Below are 14,732 nucleotides of genomic sequence, written 5' to 3'. Positions count from 1 at the left end.
GTTCGCGACACCCCCTCGTAACGGCTATTTCCTTCTTCCGTCTGCGTTGCAAAAAACACACAAACCCGAACCTAACCCTGTTCAGGTGTGTTTGGCCCGTAAACAACAAGGGAGGTCGATGGATGCTGGAAGATGTAGTCTTTTCAAGAAATCTCATCCTCTGGACTGGAAGCTCCCGCACTGCATTACCCAGAACTCCCAGAAAAGAAGGTGTGAAGAGCCGCCCTTTGGTCTACCTGAGCGTAGTCTACGGGCTGTCATGGCAACAAACAAGAAAGAAGTGAAAAGTATTTGTTTCCTCGGTAACCAAGGGGTTGGCTTCGGCCAATAGGTTACTTCTGGCCAGTTAGGATTTGACTTCTTTGACTGGAGGTAGGCGGCCGCTCTTGTTAGTTTTTTTTTCTCCTTTGTGGTCCAAGAAAGTATATACAATATTCTTACTTTTTCACATCTAACAGTATAAGAACGGTTTTTCGTGAGGAATAGGCGTTGTCCCAGTTCACCATACCATGATGAGAGTAATCAGCCAGTAGTATCCTGCATTGGGGAGAAGTGCTTTTTGTTAAAGCAATGACGTTACAGGATGACTCCTTTATGGAGTATACTTTCCCTTGACTGTGAAATCCTAAAAGCACTTTCCTGGGATTAAGCCTCATTGAAAAGACCTTAACAGGATTATGAGTAAACCTATTTAGGTGGCCAGTGTTTTTTAAAAAAATTTTACCAGTGGATATGATGCAGGTTTAATTGGAAGTCAGCTACACTTAATTCAAAGGAACTTACTTCCAAATAAGTGGGCATTGAATTAAAGCCTTTGTTTTCTCTTAAATTCAATTAAAATAGGATGTACATTTCTACTTATATGGAAGTAAGATCAATTAGTTTTCATTCTACTTATATGGATTACACACTTTTAGGTTCAGTTTTGTTATTTTAATGGGAAAAAAGGACAATCCAGTCAGAGCTATGCACTTCTAATGAGCAATCTCGTAAACATTAATGGAGTATAAATCTTATTGAATGCAGTAGGATTACTTTAGCACAATCATGTTTAAAATTGTACTGTACATACTGTTGATTTCCCATTTCTAAAATATTATGTGATTATTAGGAGAACATATTAGATTTGGAATTTTATGTTGAAGACTATTCCCGTAAAACTGAATTTCAATGTATTAGAATAATTGGCAGGGAGTGGAAATAGTTTAAATACAACTGATCCATTTAGCAGTTGCAGAGCTGAAATTGTGTAGTCTGGTTTCTAGGGTATCAGGGTTGTCTGGTAGCTGTACTGACGGAATGAATCTATGAGTAAAGGAGAAGCCTGTATTTATTTTTATTTATTTAATTTTACGTAGTCTTATGTAGTCTACTGAGAAGTTTTTTTAATGTAAGTCTACATAAGTAGTCTTATCTGCTAATCTGCTAAGATCTGCCTAGTTTCTTGAGTGCTATGAACTTTCCAAACAAATGAAAACTGAATTTGACAAGATTCTGAGTTAAAATAATAGCAGTTAATAAATTATATATATATATATATATATATATATATGGAAATGTCCCCAAATGTGTACTTCTGAGTTCCTTGGGGGTAGGATGGTTGCAAGCATTAGTGCCCATAATGGATAGATACTGTACTGATCAGCAATGTACACAGAAATATTTTAATGACTTCTGAAGTTGTGGATTTTATGAAATTGGTGACAGATGTGAGTCCCCGCCCGGTGAGGTGGAACCTGGTTGAAAATTATCCCAGTCTCACAGATTACCAGCTATCCTGTTTCTTCTAAAGCCGTGTTTCTTAAAATGTCAAAATTTTATGGAAAGGAAGCATGATATGATGATTGTCCAAAGCCAGTATGATCCACTATACACTTGGAACACTCAAACACAGGCTAATTGTGTGCATGTTAAGTGCTATAAGATGGCTTCTGATTTATGATGGTCCTATGAATCAGTGTCCTCAAAATGTACTATTGTTAACAGCCTTGCTCAGGTCTTGCAAACTGAGGGCCGTGGCTTCCTTGATTGAATCAATCCATCTCATGTTGAGTCTTCCTCTTTTTCTGCTGCCCCCAGTTTTTCCTAGCATTATTGTCTTTTCCTTTCTCTCTTGCCTTCTCATAAAGTTGCCAAAGTAAGATAACCTCAGTTTAGTAATTTTAGCTTCTGGGGAAAGTTTAGACTTGATTTGATCTAGAACCCACTGATGTGTCTTTGGGTTTTCCATGGCAATTATGAGACTCTTATCTAAGATGACATTTCAAATGAATCAACTAGCCATGGTGAACCATTTTCTCTCGGCTTCAGATCTCCTGTCCTTCCCTTAGGGCGCAGAGTATGCGTGTGACAGTGAATTAGATTAATGCCATGTCACACTTTATATGGTTAAAATGCTACTTAAATGGCATAATTATTGGGGAGCCAGCAGCATTTAAAAAGCAATTAAAAGCCAACATAGTCCCGCCACTTCCTTAAGATTGTCTTTTGAGTGCTTGTTCCAGATGCCTTCACCATAGAACTGAAGGTGAAAGGCAGTTAAAGAAATAAACTTTTCTGTGAAGGCACTGTGTCTGTGGAACTATATACCACAGGAGCTTTGCCTGGCACTGTAGTCTCTTTTAAATGTCAGATGAATGCCTGTTTTTTTCAGTTGACATCTGAAGAAGCAGGTTTGAACCCTGGGGTTACTGATCTACTGTTGGAGCCTCAGGTCTACTCTGTGTCACCTAGCATCTTTTGAAACTTTTCCTAATATGCCTGCTATTGGCATTCCTCAGAAAGCATAATCTGGCCACAGTGACTCATTCTCTGATTACGCTCAGGGTAGATTACTGTACTGTTCTCTATGTGGGGCAGCCTTTGAAAATTGTCCAGAAACTACACATGCACAAAAGCCTCCCAACAGTCCCTGCAGCTGTTTTGTGTTAAAAAACCTGCACTTGGGAGAGGGCAAGGATGGCATGTAAGCCACACTGAGCCCGGTCTTTGACTGGGGTACGGTGGGATCTCCTCTCCTTCATGCCACAATCCAGATCCAAAATTGGATCCTGTGGCACTTGGGCAGTTCCCAACAGCTTCAGCCAGACTGTGACAGCGTGAAAGCCTTATTGGAATCCCAATTCATGGCAAAACATCACATCAAATGTGACCCTTACATACCAAAGCAAAACATTTATTTTTACCCCTACTTTTAACTAAGGTGTTGGTCTTTTAATGTATTTTTTTTAGAGTTTGCTTCTCACCCAAGAACTATTTTGTAAGACTCATTTTAAACTGCTCAGTATTTATGCTGTTTTATTCTCTGCTTGGATTTTTCACAGTGGACTTTTTAGTTTTTATTATGTTTTATTTTGTAAGAGGCCTCAAACACATTTTCTAGAGAGGTGGAATACATGTTTTCTAAATAAGTCAAGCTGAGCTTTTATCTGTTTTGGTGCTGCCCTCTAATCTTGGTTTCTTTTGATTTTTATTGCTGCCATTTCTCTTATTTTGATTTTTTTTCTGCCACATAAGTGATTTTTATGTTTAATAGTTTTACTACTGTGAGCTGTCTTGGATGCCTTGTTGGAAAGAAGGGATATATAAGCAGCCCTTATTTTCCATTCCTCTCTGAGGGGGAAAAAAGGAACAAAAAATGTAATACAATGTATGCTGCGAACAGAAAAACCTGCCAGATGTGACATGTCTGATCCTTCCGTTTAAAATGCTGCCAAAAATTAACCATAGGGTTGGCTGTGTGAAAACTGGTAAATGCAAGTGAGTTGTATCACCATCTTTAGTCAGTGTCTTCTTGATTAATGCTGATAAGTAAATTAGCTGTACTCCCCTCCCAATTGATTAATCAGATTACTCCTTGGAATGAGTGCAGTCTTTAAAGATAATACATTATATAGTGAAGAGAGGATGTGGTCATTCTAATTTGCAGATCACAAGCATCCTACATTTTAGACAAAATTGACTGTTCTGTATGTACAAGACTTTAACAGCCAGACAATTTCTATGGCGTTGTTTGCAGGACCATCACATCCATGATGAGTTTGACCACTCATCTGTGGCAATGGTTGAAAGGCAATTATAGGCTTCTGTGTAACATTTTGGAATCTGATTCAGATGCTTTTATTCTCAGCGAGTAGCTCTTTTCTTATTATGCTGACTGAGAAACAAGATATTAAGAGAAGTTGCATGCTCCTATGGCCTCTTGCTCTAGGCAAAAAGCAGACAGGAAGCAGAGGAATGCAGTGCTAGAGCAGAATTTTGACCTCTGGAATATGTTACAGCAGAATACCCAGAATATTGCTGTAAGTGTGAGCTCGGTACATTTTAGCTGCCCTGCGTGAGGTGTTGCGTAAGGCAGATGTGGGCAGGGCAGAGGAGGATGGTGATTCTGTACAGTTCTATTTACAGGACCGGAGTTCTCCCATCATGACACTGTTGCAACATTGTGGCATCCAGTGCATATTTTAATTAAGTGACATAATTACTGTGAAGATTTTGCATGTTGAAAGTTCTATGTCTGCTGTCACTCCTGGTAACCAATAGCTCTGTGTAGTGTGAGCCTATCAGCCAGGGTGTAGAGATATATCTGGAAGAACTATTAAATTTTCCATTATTAATCATTTCATCTATGTTTGCCCTCATGTGGGGAGTGATTTGGATTTTGTCTTGTCTTAGTGCACCCAAATGTCTTGGGTCTTTGGCTCTGTGGGAGCACATGTTCAAGAGGGCATAAAATAAAGTATCCCTGAAAATGCAGCTCATACAGCCATTATGGTTTAGAGTACCAAATGCTTTTCAGTGCATGTTAATGTGAGACAGCAATGTATTAATAAGGCACTGATTTTGAATGCAGAACCCAGGGGAAAATGGGTTGTTTCAGATTAATCAAACAGGGAAGCACAGTCCTGCCTCTCCTTGAATTCACCCACAAGTGGACTCCTTCTCAGCATTGCTTTATTAGCAAGATTGCCTGTAGCATCTTTTGGAACGCGTATTTTTCTTCTGCGTGTGTTGCAAAAATATTTTTGGAGATTTTTAGTGGTGTCATTAGGTTCATTGTCATGGTGTAGCTATGCAGGTTTGACCTTGTCTTGCAGTCTCAGGTTTTCTCCTCAGGGAAAAACATCCCTCCAGCAAGGCTAGAGGTGTTTACCTGTTTTTTTACCCCGTGGTAGCAACTTGGCAGCAGTCTTTTGCTGGAGTTTGGGTTGATTGGGTTAGTGTCACAGAGCGGCAAATCTCACAGCTGCACAGCTCTTGAGCAACCTGCCTTCCAGCTCTGTACTGAGCAAACTCCTGGTTGCCTGCTTTACTGCCAACAGGTTGGGCGGGTTTTATTTATTTTTTTAAGTGTGCTTGTTTCTTATTCCCATTGCATGCAGGTGGAATGAAAGGAGGAGCAATGATAGCCGGTGGGAGGCACCAGCTCTCTCTAGTGCAGGCCTGGAAGGCTGTGATTGGGAGTGGCAGTGGAACAAGCCATTGAAGGGAGGACAGATGATTGAACAGTAAGGAGGGGGGGGGTGATATTAAACAGGCAATGCCAGTCTTTTGGACAGTCATGTGATTAACATGACTAATGTCAGGGAGCACGCAGGAAAAAGAAGTTTCAGGATTTGAAGCTTTCTGCCTGAATCAGAAAAGGTAATGCTTTCTCTTGTATTTTCCCCCCACTTTGCAGACTGCTGCTTGTGGATAAGCCAAAATGACTGCGAAGTTGCCCTTTCTTCTTTTTGTGACATCTGTACTCTTGGCTCTTGGCACAGGGAGGGAGCTGGAAAGAACAGCAGCTTTGCAAGGTGAGACTCAAGGAGGAAAATATGACAAGTTATGTGTGTTTGTGGTTGTTTTTGTCACAGGCACAGAGCTGGGGGGTTGTCAACAAAGGCTCATGGTCTCACTTTCTGTTCTCCCTTCTCTCTGTCCTTGTTGCCTGACCTTAACAAGGCACTTGCCTTAACAGTCTTTATTGCTTGATTCAGTAAACTTTCTCCCCTGTGAGTTGAATATCTTTTTTTGGAATGGATTCTCCATTCTGAGATATCTGATACTTAAATTTGGAAGGCCATCCTCTTTCCCATCTGGAGATGGGATCTCACAGTGCAGGAAGGTTCCAGGCAGTTGTATTCTAAAGGGCAGTTCACCAGTGCAATGAATAGTGCAGCAGTTTGCCAGTGAATTAGTAGTAGCCAATCCTTTTGGCCAAGGTACCATATGCCTAGTCCAAAATATGAAATACTGCTACTGCAGTGTGTGTCCTCCTGTGCCTTGGGGTGGGTTAGCCTCTGTTCTGTTGGGCTCAGGGGCAAGCAGTGGAGTAATATTGAACAGGCACATCAACACGTCTGACTCTGCTCTAGCTTAAGGGCTCTTATTCTGCAGTTTAGATGTGCTGCAGGCACTGGCTGCCTGGGCCACTTGTGATGCTTGTGCCATGCATAAATTGATTATTTATGCACTAAATCAAATATGCAGTTGCATACAGAACTGGCATAGTTACGTTCCTCTTTTGAACTTACAAAAAAACTGTCAAATGGTAGTAGAAAGAAGCAGTTCAGCTATAAATCTAGGAAGCAAGCAAACTTCCTCTTGGCTGTTTGATGTGCCATATGCCTGCATATGTTTTTATTTGTCTGAGTGAAGAAAGCTTTACGTACCAAACATACTGTCCCCAAATATGGGACACATGGCTTTGATGGTGCAGGGATGAATAATTCTTCCATAACAATTCCTAATGAAATCATAAGATGGTAACTATTCAAAACAATATTTATTAATTGGATGACATGATGCAAACCTGCTGCCTCAGTTTGCTTCCTGGGAATGACGGAAAGGTAAACTTCTTGCAGGTCTTGTTAATTGATAGTTGTGTGCTCAGTTAAACATTTTGTGGGAAAGTCTGAACCTTTGCATTGTAAAGGCTGTTGGTGACATGACATTCTTGAGATTTAAAAATAATTTAACTATATATTCTTGAACACAGAGAAGGGTCAGAGACAGAGAATTCTTTACTGGCTTAATGTGAGGTCAGTGTGTTCTCCAATCTCCTAATGTGACAATTCTCATTAAAACCTTAATCTGGCACCAGCAATCTGATGTCCTGTCCCTATGGTGAATAGGAGATAAGGGAAATTTCTTGCTTTTCTTTTTGTTGTTTCTTTCTGTTGCTGCATGTTATAACTTGATCCTGGAGAAAGATCACAAATCTCATGTAATCAGCCATCATTCTGAGAATCTGGTGATAGAACTGGTCTTCATGTTCTCAGTCACTTTTCAAACCGGATTGGTAGATGGTGAACACTATGATGGAGACCAGCAGATGGGCAAATTCTCTTCCCCTTGAATTTTGCATTTCCCTTGTTTTACGTATACGTAGGTGTATACAGTCACCCCATGCTAGCTGCTCACAAATTCAGTGCAGAGCACGTACCAAGGTAGTTGTAACATTCAGGCATTTGGTGATGCAAAGTTTACCACAGCATTACTGTTTTCCCTCTGATCATGATACCAGTGAACTTTGCCTAACTGTTTATTCAAATATGACTGACGCCTGTTTCTCCATGTGGCTGCAGTTATCATGCTAAGTTAACTGTATGTGTCATGGTGGTGATTTGTAACTGCAGAGCAGAAAGAAGTACAGAAGACCAGCAACCAATCTGATCAAGGGGAGCCCCTTTCCTGTGAGGAAATGCTAAAGTATAAACAGTCAGACCTCTCATCCTGCTAAAGGGTGCCATGGAGGCATGCGCACTAAAGATTGGCATAAAAACAAGACACTGCTCCCACAAAATGGATGCACCTCAGAGAGTTTTGGGTTCAATGTTTTGTGTCACGTCTGGGCTGGAAGGAGATGGGCAACTGAAATTAAGCCCTGGCCCTTAAGGTGTGCCTGCTTGGACAGTTGAGCCAGCTAATTCTAATGTGATTTAATCAGTGCCCCGAGCAGACCATTCGCTACCCTATCTACACCCATCCCAGCAGTCAATCTGTATTCAAGAAAATAGTCCAGGCATTCCCTTGAGTCCTGACCAGAGATATCCTTTTCTTGGAACCCCAGAAAAGCAATCAATTCTTTGTCTCTGGCTTTCCAACTAGCTGTTAATAGTGTATGTGTGTTCTGGATCCGTGTGCGTGCCCTCACTTGTGTGTGAGCTTTTCCTTTCACTCCTGGAACGCTGGTTGTTTTCCTCCTCCGCGCTGCTTTTCTTGCATGTCCCTTCTAGACTGGTAACTATCACCCTTCCCTGAAACTTTCAGGGAAGTGTATACAACTTCCTCTCCTTTCTGTTAGTCAGCTCTTGTATGCTTTGTGTGTGTGTATGCTCATTGCTTGAAATATATTCCTTGTTTTACTGTTTTTATCCTTTAATAAAGCCTATTTCAATGATATAACTGCCTGCTTATTTAAGAGTTCTCACCAGGGATAATCCTGGTATACTTGGGTTATTCATCCCAGTTTCCCCCTCTTGTTCTTTCTGTCTCCAGCTAATTCCCCCAACTTAAGTGGAGTCGGTCTACTCAAAGTGACAAGAGAGTCTGGGATTTTTTGGTTTAGAAAAAAGACAACCAAGGGAGAACATTGTAGAGGGAGAACGTTAAGCATGGAGTGAAGGTAGGAGACAGAGGGAGCTTTTTCTCCCTCTACCCTAATACTTAGAGACATTAAGTGGATGGGCAATTGATTCAGAGCAGCCAAAAGGAAATGCTCCTTTACTCAACAAGACATTCATTTTCAGTTGTTGTAATGGTGGCCATGTGCATGAATGGCTTTCTGAGAGGTTAGACAGATTCATGGAAGATAAATCCATCAGTGGCTACTGGCCTGGTAACTAAACAGACCTCAGTATGAAGAGTCAGCAAGCCTTGGGCTCCCACTGCTAGGAGGCAGCATCAGGGGAAGGCTCAATCTCTATGCAGAGTATTGGCCTCCCAGGGTAACTGGTGCTTGCCGGACTATATGGATCACTTGTCTAATCTAGTAGTTTTCTTCTTATGTTCTTATGTTTTTGTAGTTTTCAGTTACATGGGAAGAAATTGTTCTTGTCAGTGCAAGATGCCATGACTTTGTCCTAAGTAGATTGTTGTTGCTGAAATATGTTATACATTAACAATTTTGCAAATACAGACAAGAAAGCATAGATGAAAGTGTGCATCTGGAAGAAATGCATGTACTTTATTACTGAACTTATTCCAGTACAACCTTGTATATTGGTTATTAGAAGACTACTGAAGGGTGGGTACTGAAGGGAGTGCTTCAGCATTGACTGTTTGGAATACTGAGATCTTTCTCAAGAAGCCATGTATTTTTTTCACCTTCCTCATTCTTAAGCCAGAACAGCAATATGTGAGTGAAATCCTGTCACAGCTGATTTATGACAACCCCAGCAAGGTGCTTTCAAGTGAGAAATAGAAGTGGTTTCTGTTACCTTCCTCTTCAGAGACTTCCTTGGTGGGCTTCCTTTCAAGCACTGGTCCTGCTTAGCTTCCAAGATCTGACAAGATCAGGCTATACCATGCTACCATCCCTTCCCAGAAGACCAGTATATTATGCTAAATCATTCTAATAGTAAAGGTAGGTAGTTCCAGGCTTTGGTAAACAATAAGGTAGCAAAATGAGGCCACACATGAGCAAGAGATAGCTGTCTGCATTCCTGCGGAAACACCTAAACATACAAAAATAATTGGTCGTCTCCAAATATAGGGAGACAGAAGTGATAACCTTGAACACAGAGCCCAAATGTAAGCCCTTGCCCTGCACAGTGCCCGTTAGGCTGAAGAGAATCCGATTGCTTGCCTTTTGCTTCCCAACATCTACAACTTGATGGAGAGTAGGATGTTTGTCATGAGTCGTGAGTAATCAAGCTAAATTTTCCTTCTGGATTCTTTAAACAGGCAGATGGTCTGCCCATTTTTGCAGTTTAAATAGTCCTTTGGGGATAATTGATTAGAACTGATGGGAAAGTGCTTCTTAATTAATACACTCTAAAGGACCATTAAGATGCAAAAGGGCAGCCTCTGATAGTTTGAAAGTTTTATAAGGAGGAATCAGAGATGGGGTATGCATACCACCAGGAAGATACCCCCAATTTCAGCAAAGACTTTTACATTCAGCATGAGGAGGGCAAATAGACATACCCCTCTTTCCTATGTTGTTCTACTGGGGCGCAACAAGGCAGAAACTTGAGCTATAAAAAAAGGTAATGGCTGTGCGAACATCAGGTCATTAATGACTCATATGGTGATGTCACATCACGTTTTCCAGGCAGACTGCTTACAGGGTGGTTTGCCACTGCCTTCCCCAGTCATCTACACTTTACCTTCAGCAAGCTGGATACTCATTTTACTGACGAGGGAAGCATAGACAGATGAGTGAGCCTTGAAGTGGTTACCTGAATCTGACTTCCATTGGGATCCTGAACTCTGGTTGTGAGCAGAGCTTTGGCTGCAATACTGCAGCTTACCACTCTGCCCCATGGGGCTCCTCTTTAGCTATAATGGGAGAGGGGGAAATTCTGGTTTTCCCTCTTCTCCTGTGATGCCTCTCAAGCCACCATATTATTCCCTTCTGTGGTTATATCTGTATAACTTTGACCATTTGGATCACTATAGACCTGGTATTGTTGCATTCAAGCAGAACCTGAAACACTGTCCAGGGATACATGACAGTGCTGGTGAAACTGAGCCCCTGAGCTGAAGCTGCTTCCTTGCATTTATCTCCTTTGCTGGATCAGAAAGTTAATGGTATCCCAGTATTTACTTTACATTCTATACAAGTAATTCAGATTTTTTTTTTGCTTACAATGAGTATAAATATGTATTGCTATATTCTTTCTCTCATTTGATGCTTTCCAGCATGTTTCTTAATAGGCTCTCTATTGTATCCATTAACTGAAATTAACAGTAAATCCTAAACAGTTATACCCTTTTAAGCTCATTAACTTACCTGTAAATCTCGTTGATCTGCAAGTCTCTGAGAAAAGGGAATTTAACTACACTTAACTTTCTCTGGGGTGAACCCAGTGTGTAGAAAAAAAAACATATTTTGTGTGATCAGGAGGAACAAATATTGTCTATTAAAAAACAAAATGTGGACCTTGACTGTTCTACTGAATAATTATGGTGTAAATTCTGTGGTTGCAAAACTTTATGATGTTTCTGACTTTCTGAGTGCATATGATTATTTACTCTGTGCACACCTGATGAAATTTAACTGCAAGACTATGTGGAGTGCTACATTTTCAAATTTTATATAGCTGTAGTTTTTCTGATGTATAAACAGTTTTTTTATCTGGGCCTGGCTATCCATGCTTAGTAATGCAGTAGACTTTGCACCTGTTGTCCCTGTGACTTCCTGAAACAATGGTTTGCTTCAGTGAAGACTATTCCTCTGTAAAAATGTAATTTTCAACTCAGGCTTCTTGAAGTTTCTTGAGGTTGTTGCTTCAGTAATCACTGAGGCCTAGTGTTTCATGCTCACCAAGATACAGTGTCAAAGCAGCATATGTCCCATAAGTCAAAGTTATAGGTCAGTTGCAAGTTAAGATAACCCTTATCTCTCTCTGCCCCTCCTTGGTACAAAGGGTTTTACATATGTTGATTTTGGCCATGGGAAAAGTACTTACAGTGTCAATACAATAATGTTTCTGCCTGCTGGACTGATAAATAGGATATAATCCTTGCATTTTACATTATATAGCCTTGTTCAGTTCAGTTTTCACTGTTGCAACAGTCAAAACTGACCCACATTTTATAGATACTGTTTTTGTATGAGTGAGCGGCCCAGTGGTGGGATCCAAAAATTTTAGTAACAGGTTCCCATGGTGATGGGATTCAAACTGTGGCGTAGCGCCAATGGGGCTGGGCGGGGCATGATGGGGGCGTGGCCAGGCATTCTGGGGCGGGGCTATGGCAAGGACGCAGCCGCTGCGCCGGTCCTGGTGTGGGAAATGAATGCACGCAGGCACAGGCTGCCACGCACGCCGGTGCGCCTCCTGCTAGACTGCTTCAAGTTCTGCGCGCTACTGCTGAGAGGAGGGGCGTAACTAAGGCAAAAATCACGTGGCAAAATCACCAATTAGTAACCCCCTCTCGGCACACACAAATAATTAGTAACCTACTCTTGGGAACCTGTGAGAACCTGCTGGATCCCAGCTCTGAGTGAGCCATACCTTGAAAAGAAACTGTTCTGGCTTGAAAGCATATGTATGGGTGAGAAAGGGTAGGAAATGAAAATACTAGTAATAAGTTAATTCTTTAGTAAAACCCATTCTTATAGCATTTGTATAATAGGGTGCCTGTTCCTAACAGGATAAATTGATTACATTCCTTGTTGTGCAGCATTTTTATGCATTCTCTGTCGCCAAAGATCTCTCAGACCCTTTCAGCACTGTCTTATTAATGTTGCCCTTTATACAGGGTCATTGGTGTAATACCATGTCTCCTTCACATGGTGAAGGGATGGCCATGTTGGCACTCACTTTTTAACACTGATAAATGAATGCTCCAGCACAGGCTTCAGCACAGTGGGGGAAATATTCAACTAGTAGGAAGACCTATAATGAACCTTGCTGAAGTAAATTTTGGAAAACTAAGAGGCTTTTTAAAATTAATGGGATCAGTGGTATAGCAGTACAATAGCTTGGCAGGATGCTGTACAGCCACGACATCCATTCAAAAATAAAAGTTCACAAGCCATTTAAAAATAAAAATTCACAGGAATGATTCAACAGATGGACAAGGCATCAAATCAGTGAATCAGGAAAAAAATGAAATGTTTGGAGGAGATGAGTGTGGATAAACATTGTGGCAAAGGAGGGAATCGAAAATGTTCTGGAGGCGTTCTAAACAATTTGTATGGAAAAGGCCTAAGTTTTGCTTTACTTTACATTATTAAGTTCATCAACCAGGAAGTGCACGTTGGCATGAATCATCTGAAGCATTTCATTATTTCAATTTGTGGGTTGGTCTATCTGAGCTTTGACCTGGGGCAAGCAAGTGCCTTTTTAAGTACAGCTGCCTATATTAAATCTGACATATAAATAAATAAGTGGCACGATTGGCGTGGGGCCACTGGTGCGGTGTTTTCATATTGGTTGAATCGCTAGAACACTGAAGAATTTTGCAAGGAAGAATTTTGCATAATAGTTACTAATTTAAGTTTATTGCGACAGTTAAATAATGGAGGCAATAACTGATTCTCCCTTCTAGGCCTTTTTCTGCCCTGACTGTGAAACCAGTTTCCCACAGTCTTGCAGCAAACAGGCTCAGTTGCTTACCTGCTGTATATATTATTATGTAGAGAACAGGTTGATGCGTAGGATCCAGAGAGAAAGGAATCTCTTTATGTTACTTATAGCTGCCCAGGGCTACTCAGGGCTTTCACAAAACCTGCTTTTCACTCTCAGCGCAAACAAAAAATCCATGTGGATTAACTGCATCTTCCAGCATAATAAAGACATTTGTTATCTTTTTGTAATTGCTTGCCTGGGGCTCTGATCCTAAATACATTTGGTTGGAGGTTAACTTTTTTGAAATTTCATGAACTTGTCCCCAAGTACAATATGTTTAAAAATGAATTGGCAGTCTACTGCAGCTCTTGCAGAAGAGTATATTTACCCAGTAAAGTGTTGTACTGCATCTCTGGGTCTTTGGAGGCTTGAGGGTCTTTTGTGCAAACTCTAGAATGCAGTAGGACACAGGATCACTAACTGCCTGGATAAGCCCTGTTGCTTAACACATATGTGAACAAATGCTATGGTCTGGAGGGTACTTAACATTTGAACTGACAGCAGGAAGTGTAGTCATAGTATTGTGGGAATGCCTACAATTTACTTAAACTGACTGACAGAAATACTGTCAGGTGCATAAAAGGTCCATTGAATTCAATATATTAATTTAAGCAGAAGACAGGAGTACTAACTAGAAAATGCCAAGGAAGAAATAAGGGGTAAAACTTGATCTAGCTTACAAGTAAATGGGCTTAAGTCCTGTTGGAATAAATGAGACATAAGAGTTTAACTGTGTGTTGGATTGTGGCCCTGAACCTTAGTTGTAATGTACAGTAGCATCCTGCTACACATCTGTTTGCTTGGACTTCTCTAATCTTGTTTTTTCGGGAATAAACATGCGCAGGATGACTTTATGCTGAAACCAGCACTGAGGTGATGATGGCTGCAGTGCATGCATCTCAAGATTAGATAATTTCTCACAGCCCTGATACCTACATGATCCTGGCCACAACAGTAATGGGAAATGGGTAGAGAGCTGGCTCAGCTGGGAAAAGTGCTTAGGAGTTGTAGCTGTAAGGCCCCAACACAAACTGCTACTGGCACGCTCTTGTCACAGTGAACCCTATCACAAAGAAGCTCAGAGTCTTTAAGCTGAAAATAGAGAATAGTTTTAAGGGAGTTGAAAGTGGCTTGCCATGTGGTTAAAAATTGTCGTCTGGCTTCAGCTTCCTTCGGTGCAGCAGGTTGAAATCTTAACACTGTCTGCTAGCCCCTGTACACGATGCCTTCTTTTAAGATTTCCAACACAACTGCTTGTGGTACGTGACTTAGAGATGGGAGTCAATAATCTGTCACCAACAGATCAATACATCTTGTGTTTGTTTTGAAAATACGTAACTTCTGTGTTATTTCATGTGTGTAGAGGAAGGTAGGTTTGGGGAATTAACTTATTAAAAGCTGCCTGACTGTGCCTATGCATGTTTACAGGTACCACATGAATAATTC

At 40.9% G+C, this 14,732-nt stretch overlaps 1 protein-coding gene across 2 annotated transcripts in view; it reads left to right on the top strand.

The window, feature by feature from the left end:
- The first annotated feature begins 235 nt into the window (after window positions 1-235).
- Window positions 236-14,732, top strand: part of SIGIRR (single Ig and TIR domain containing) — a 36,435-nt gene continuing 21,938 nt past the window's right edge. The window contains exons 1-2 of one of the 2 annotated variants that reach the window (XM_048483480.1): window positions 236-372; window positions 5,681-5,798. In XM_048483480.1, coding sequence (XP_048339437.1) covers window positions 5,705-5,798 — 94 coding nt within the window. In that variant the 5' untranslated portion in view covers window positions 236-372; window positions 5,681-5,704. Of the gene's footprint in view, window positions 373-5,468; window positions 5,508-5,680; window positions 5,799-14,732 lie in introns of those variants that run through there. The other variant, XM_048483479.1, reaches the window with a different exon arrangement.

Source organism: Sphaerodactylus townsendi, linkage group LG02, assembly GCF_021028975.2.
Source record: "Sphaerodactylus townsendi isolate TG3544 linkage group LG02, MPM_Stown_v2.3, whole genome shotgun sequence".
NCBI classification, from domain to species: domain Eukaryota; kingdom Metazoa; phylum Chordata; class Lepidosauria; order Squamata; family Sphaerodactylidae; genus Sphaerodactylus; species Sphaerodactylus townsendi.
This window is presented reverse-complemented; position numbering and strand designations above follow the sequence as displayed.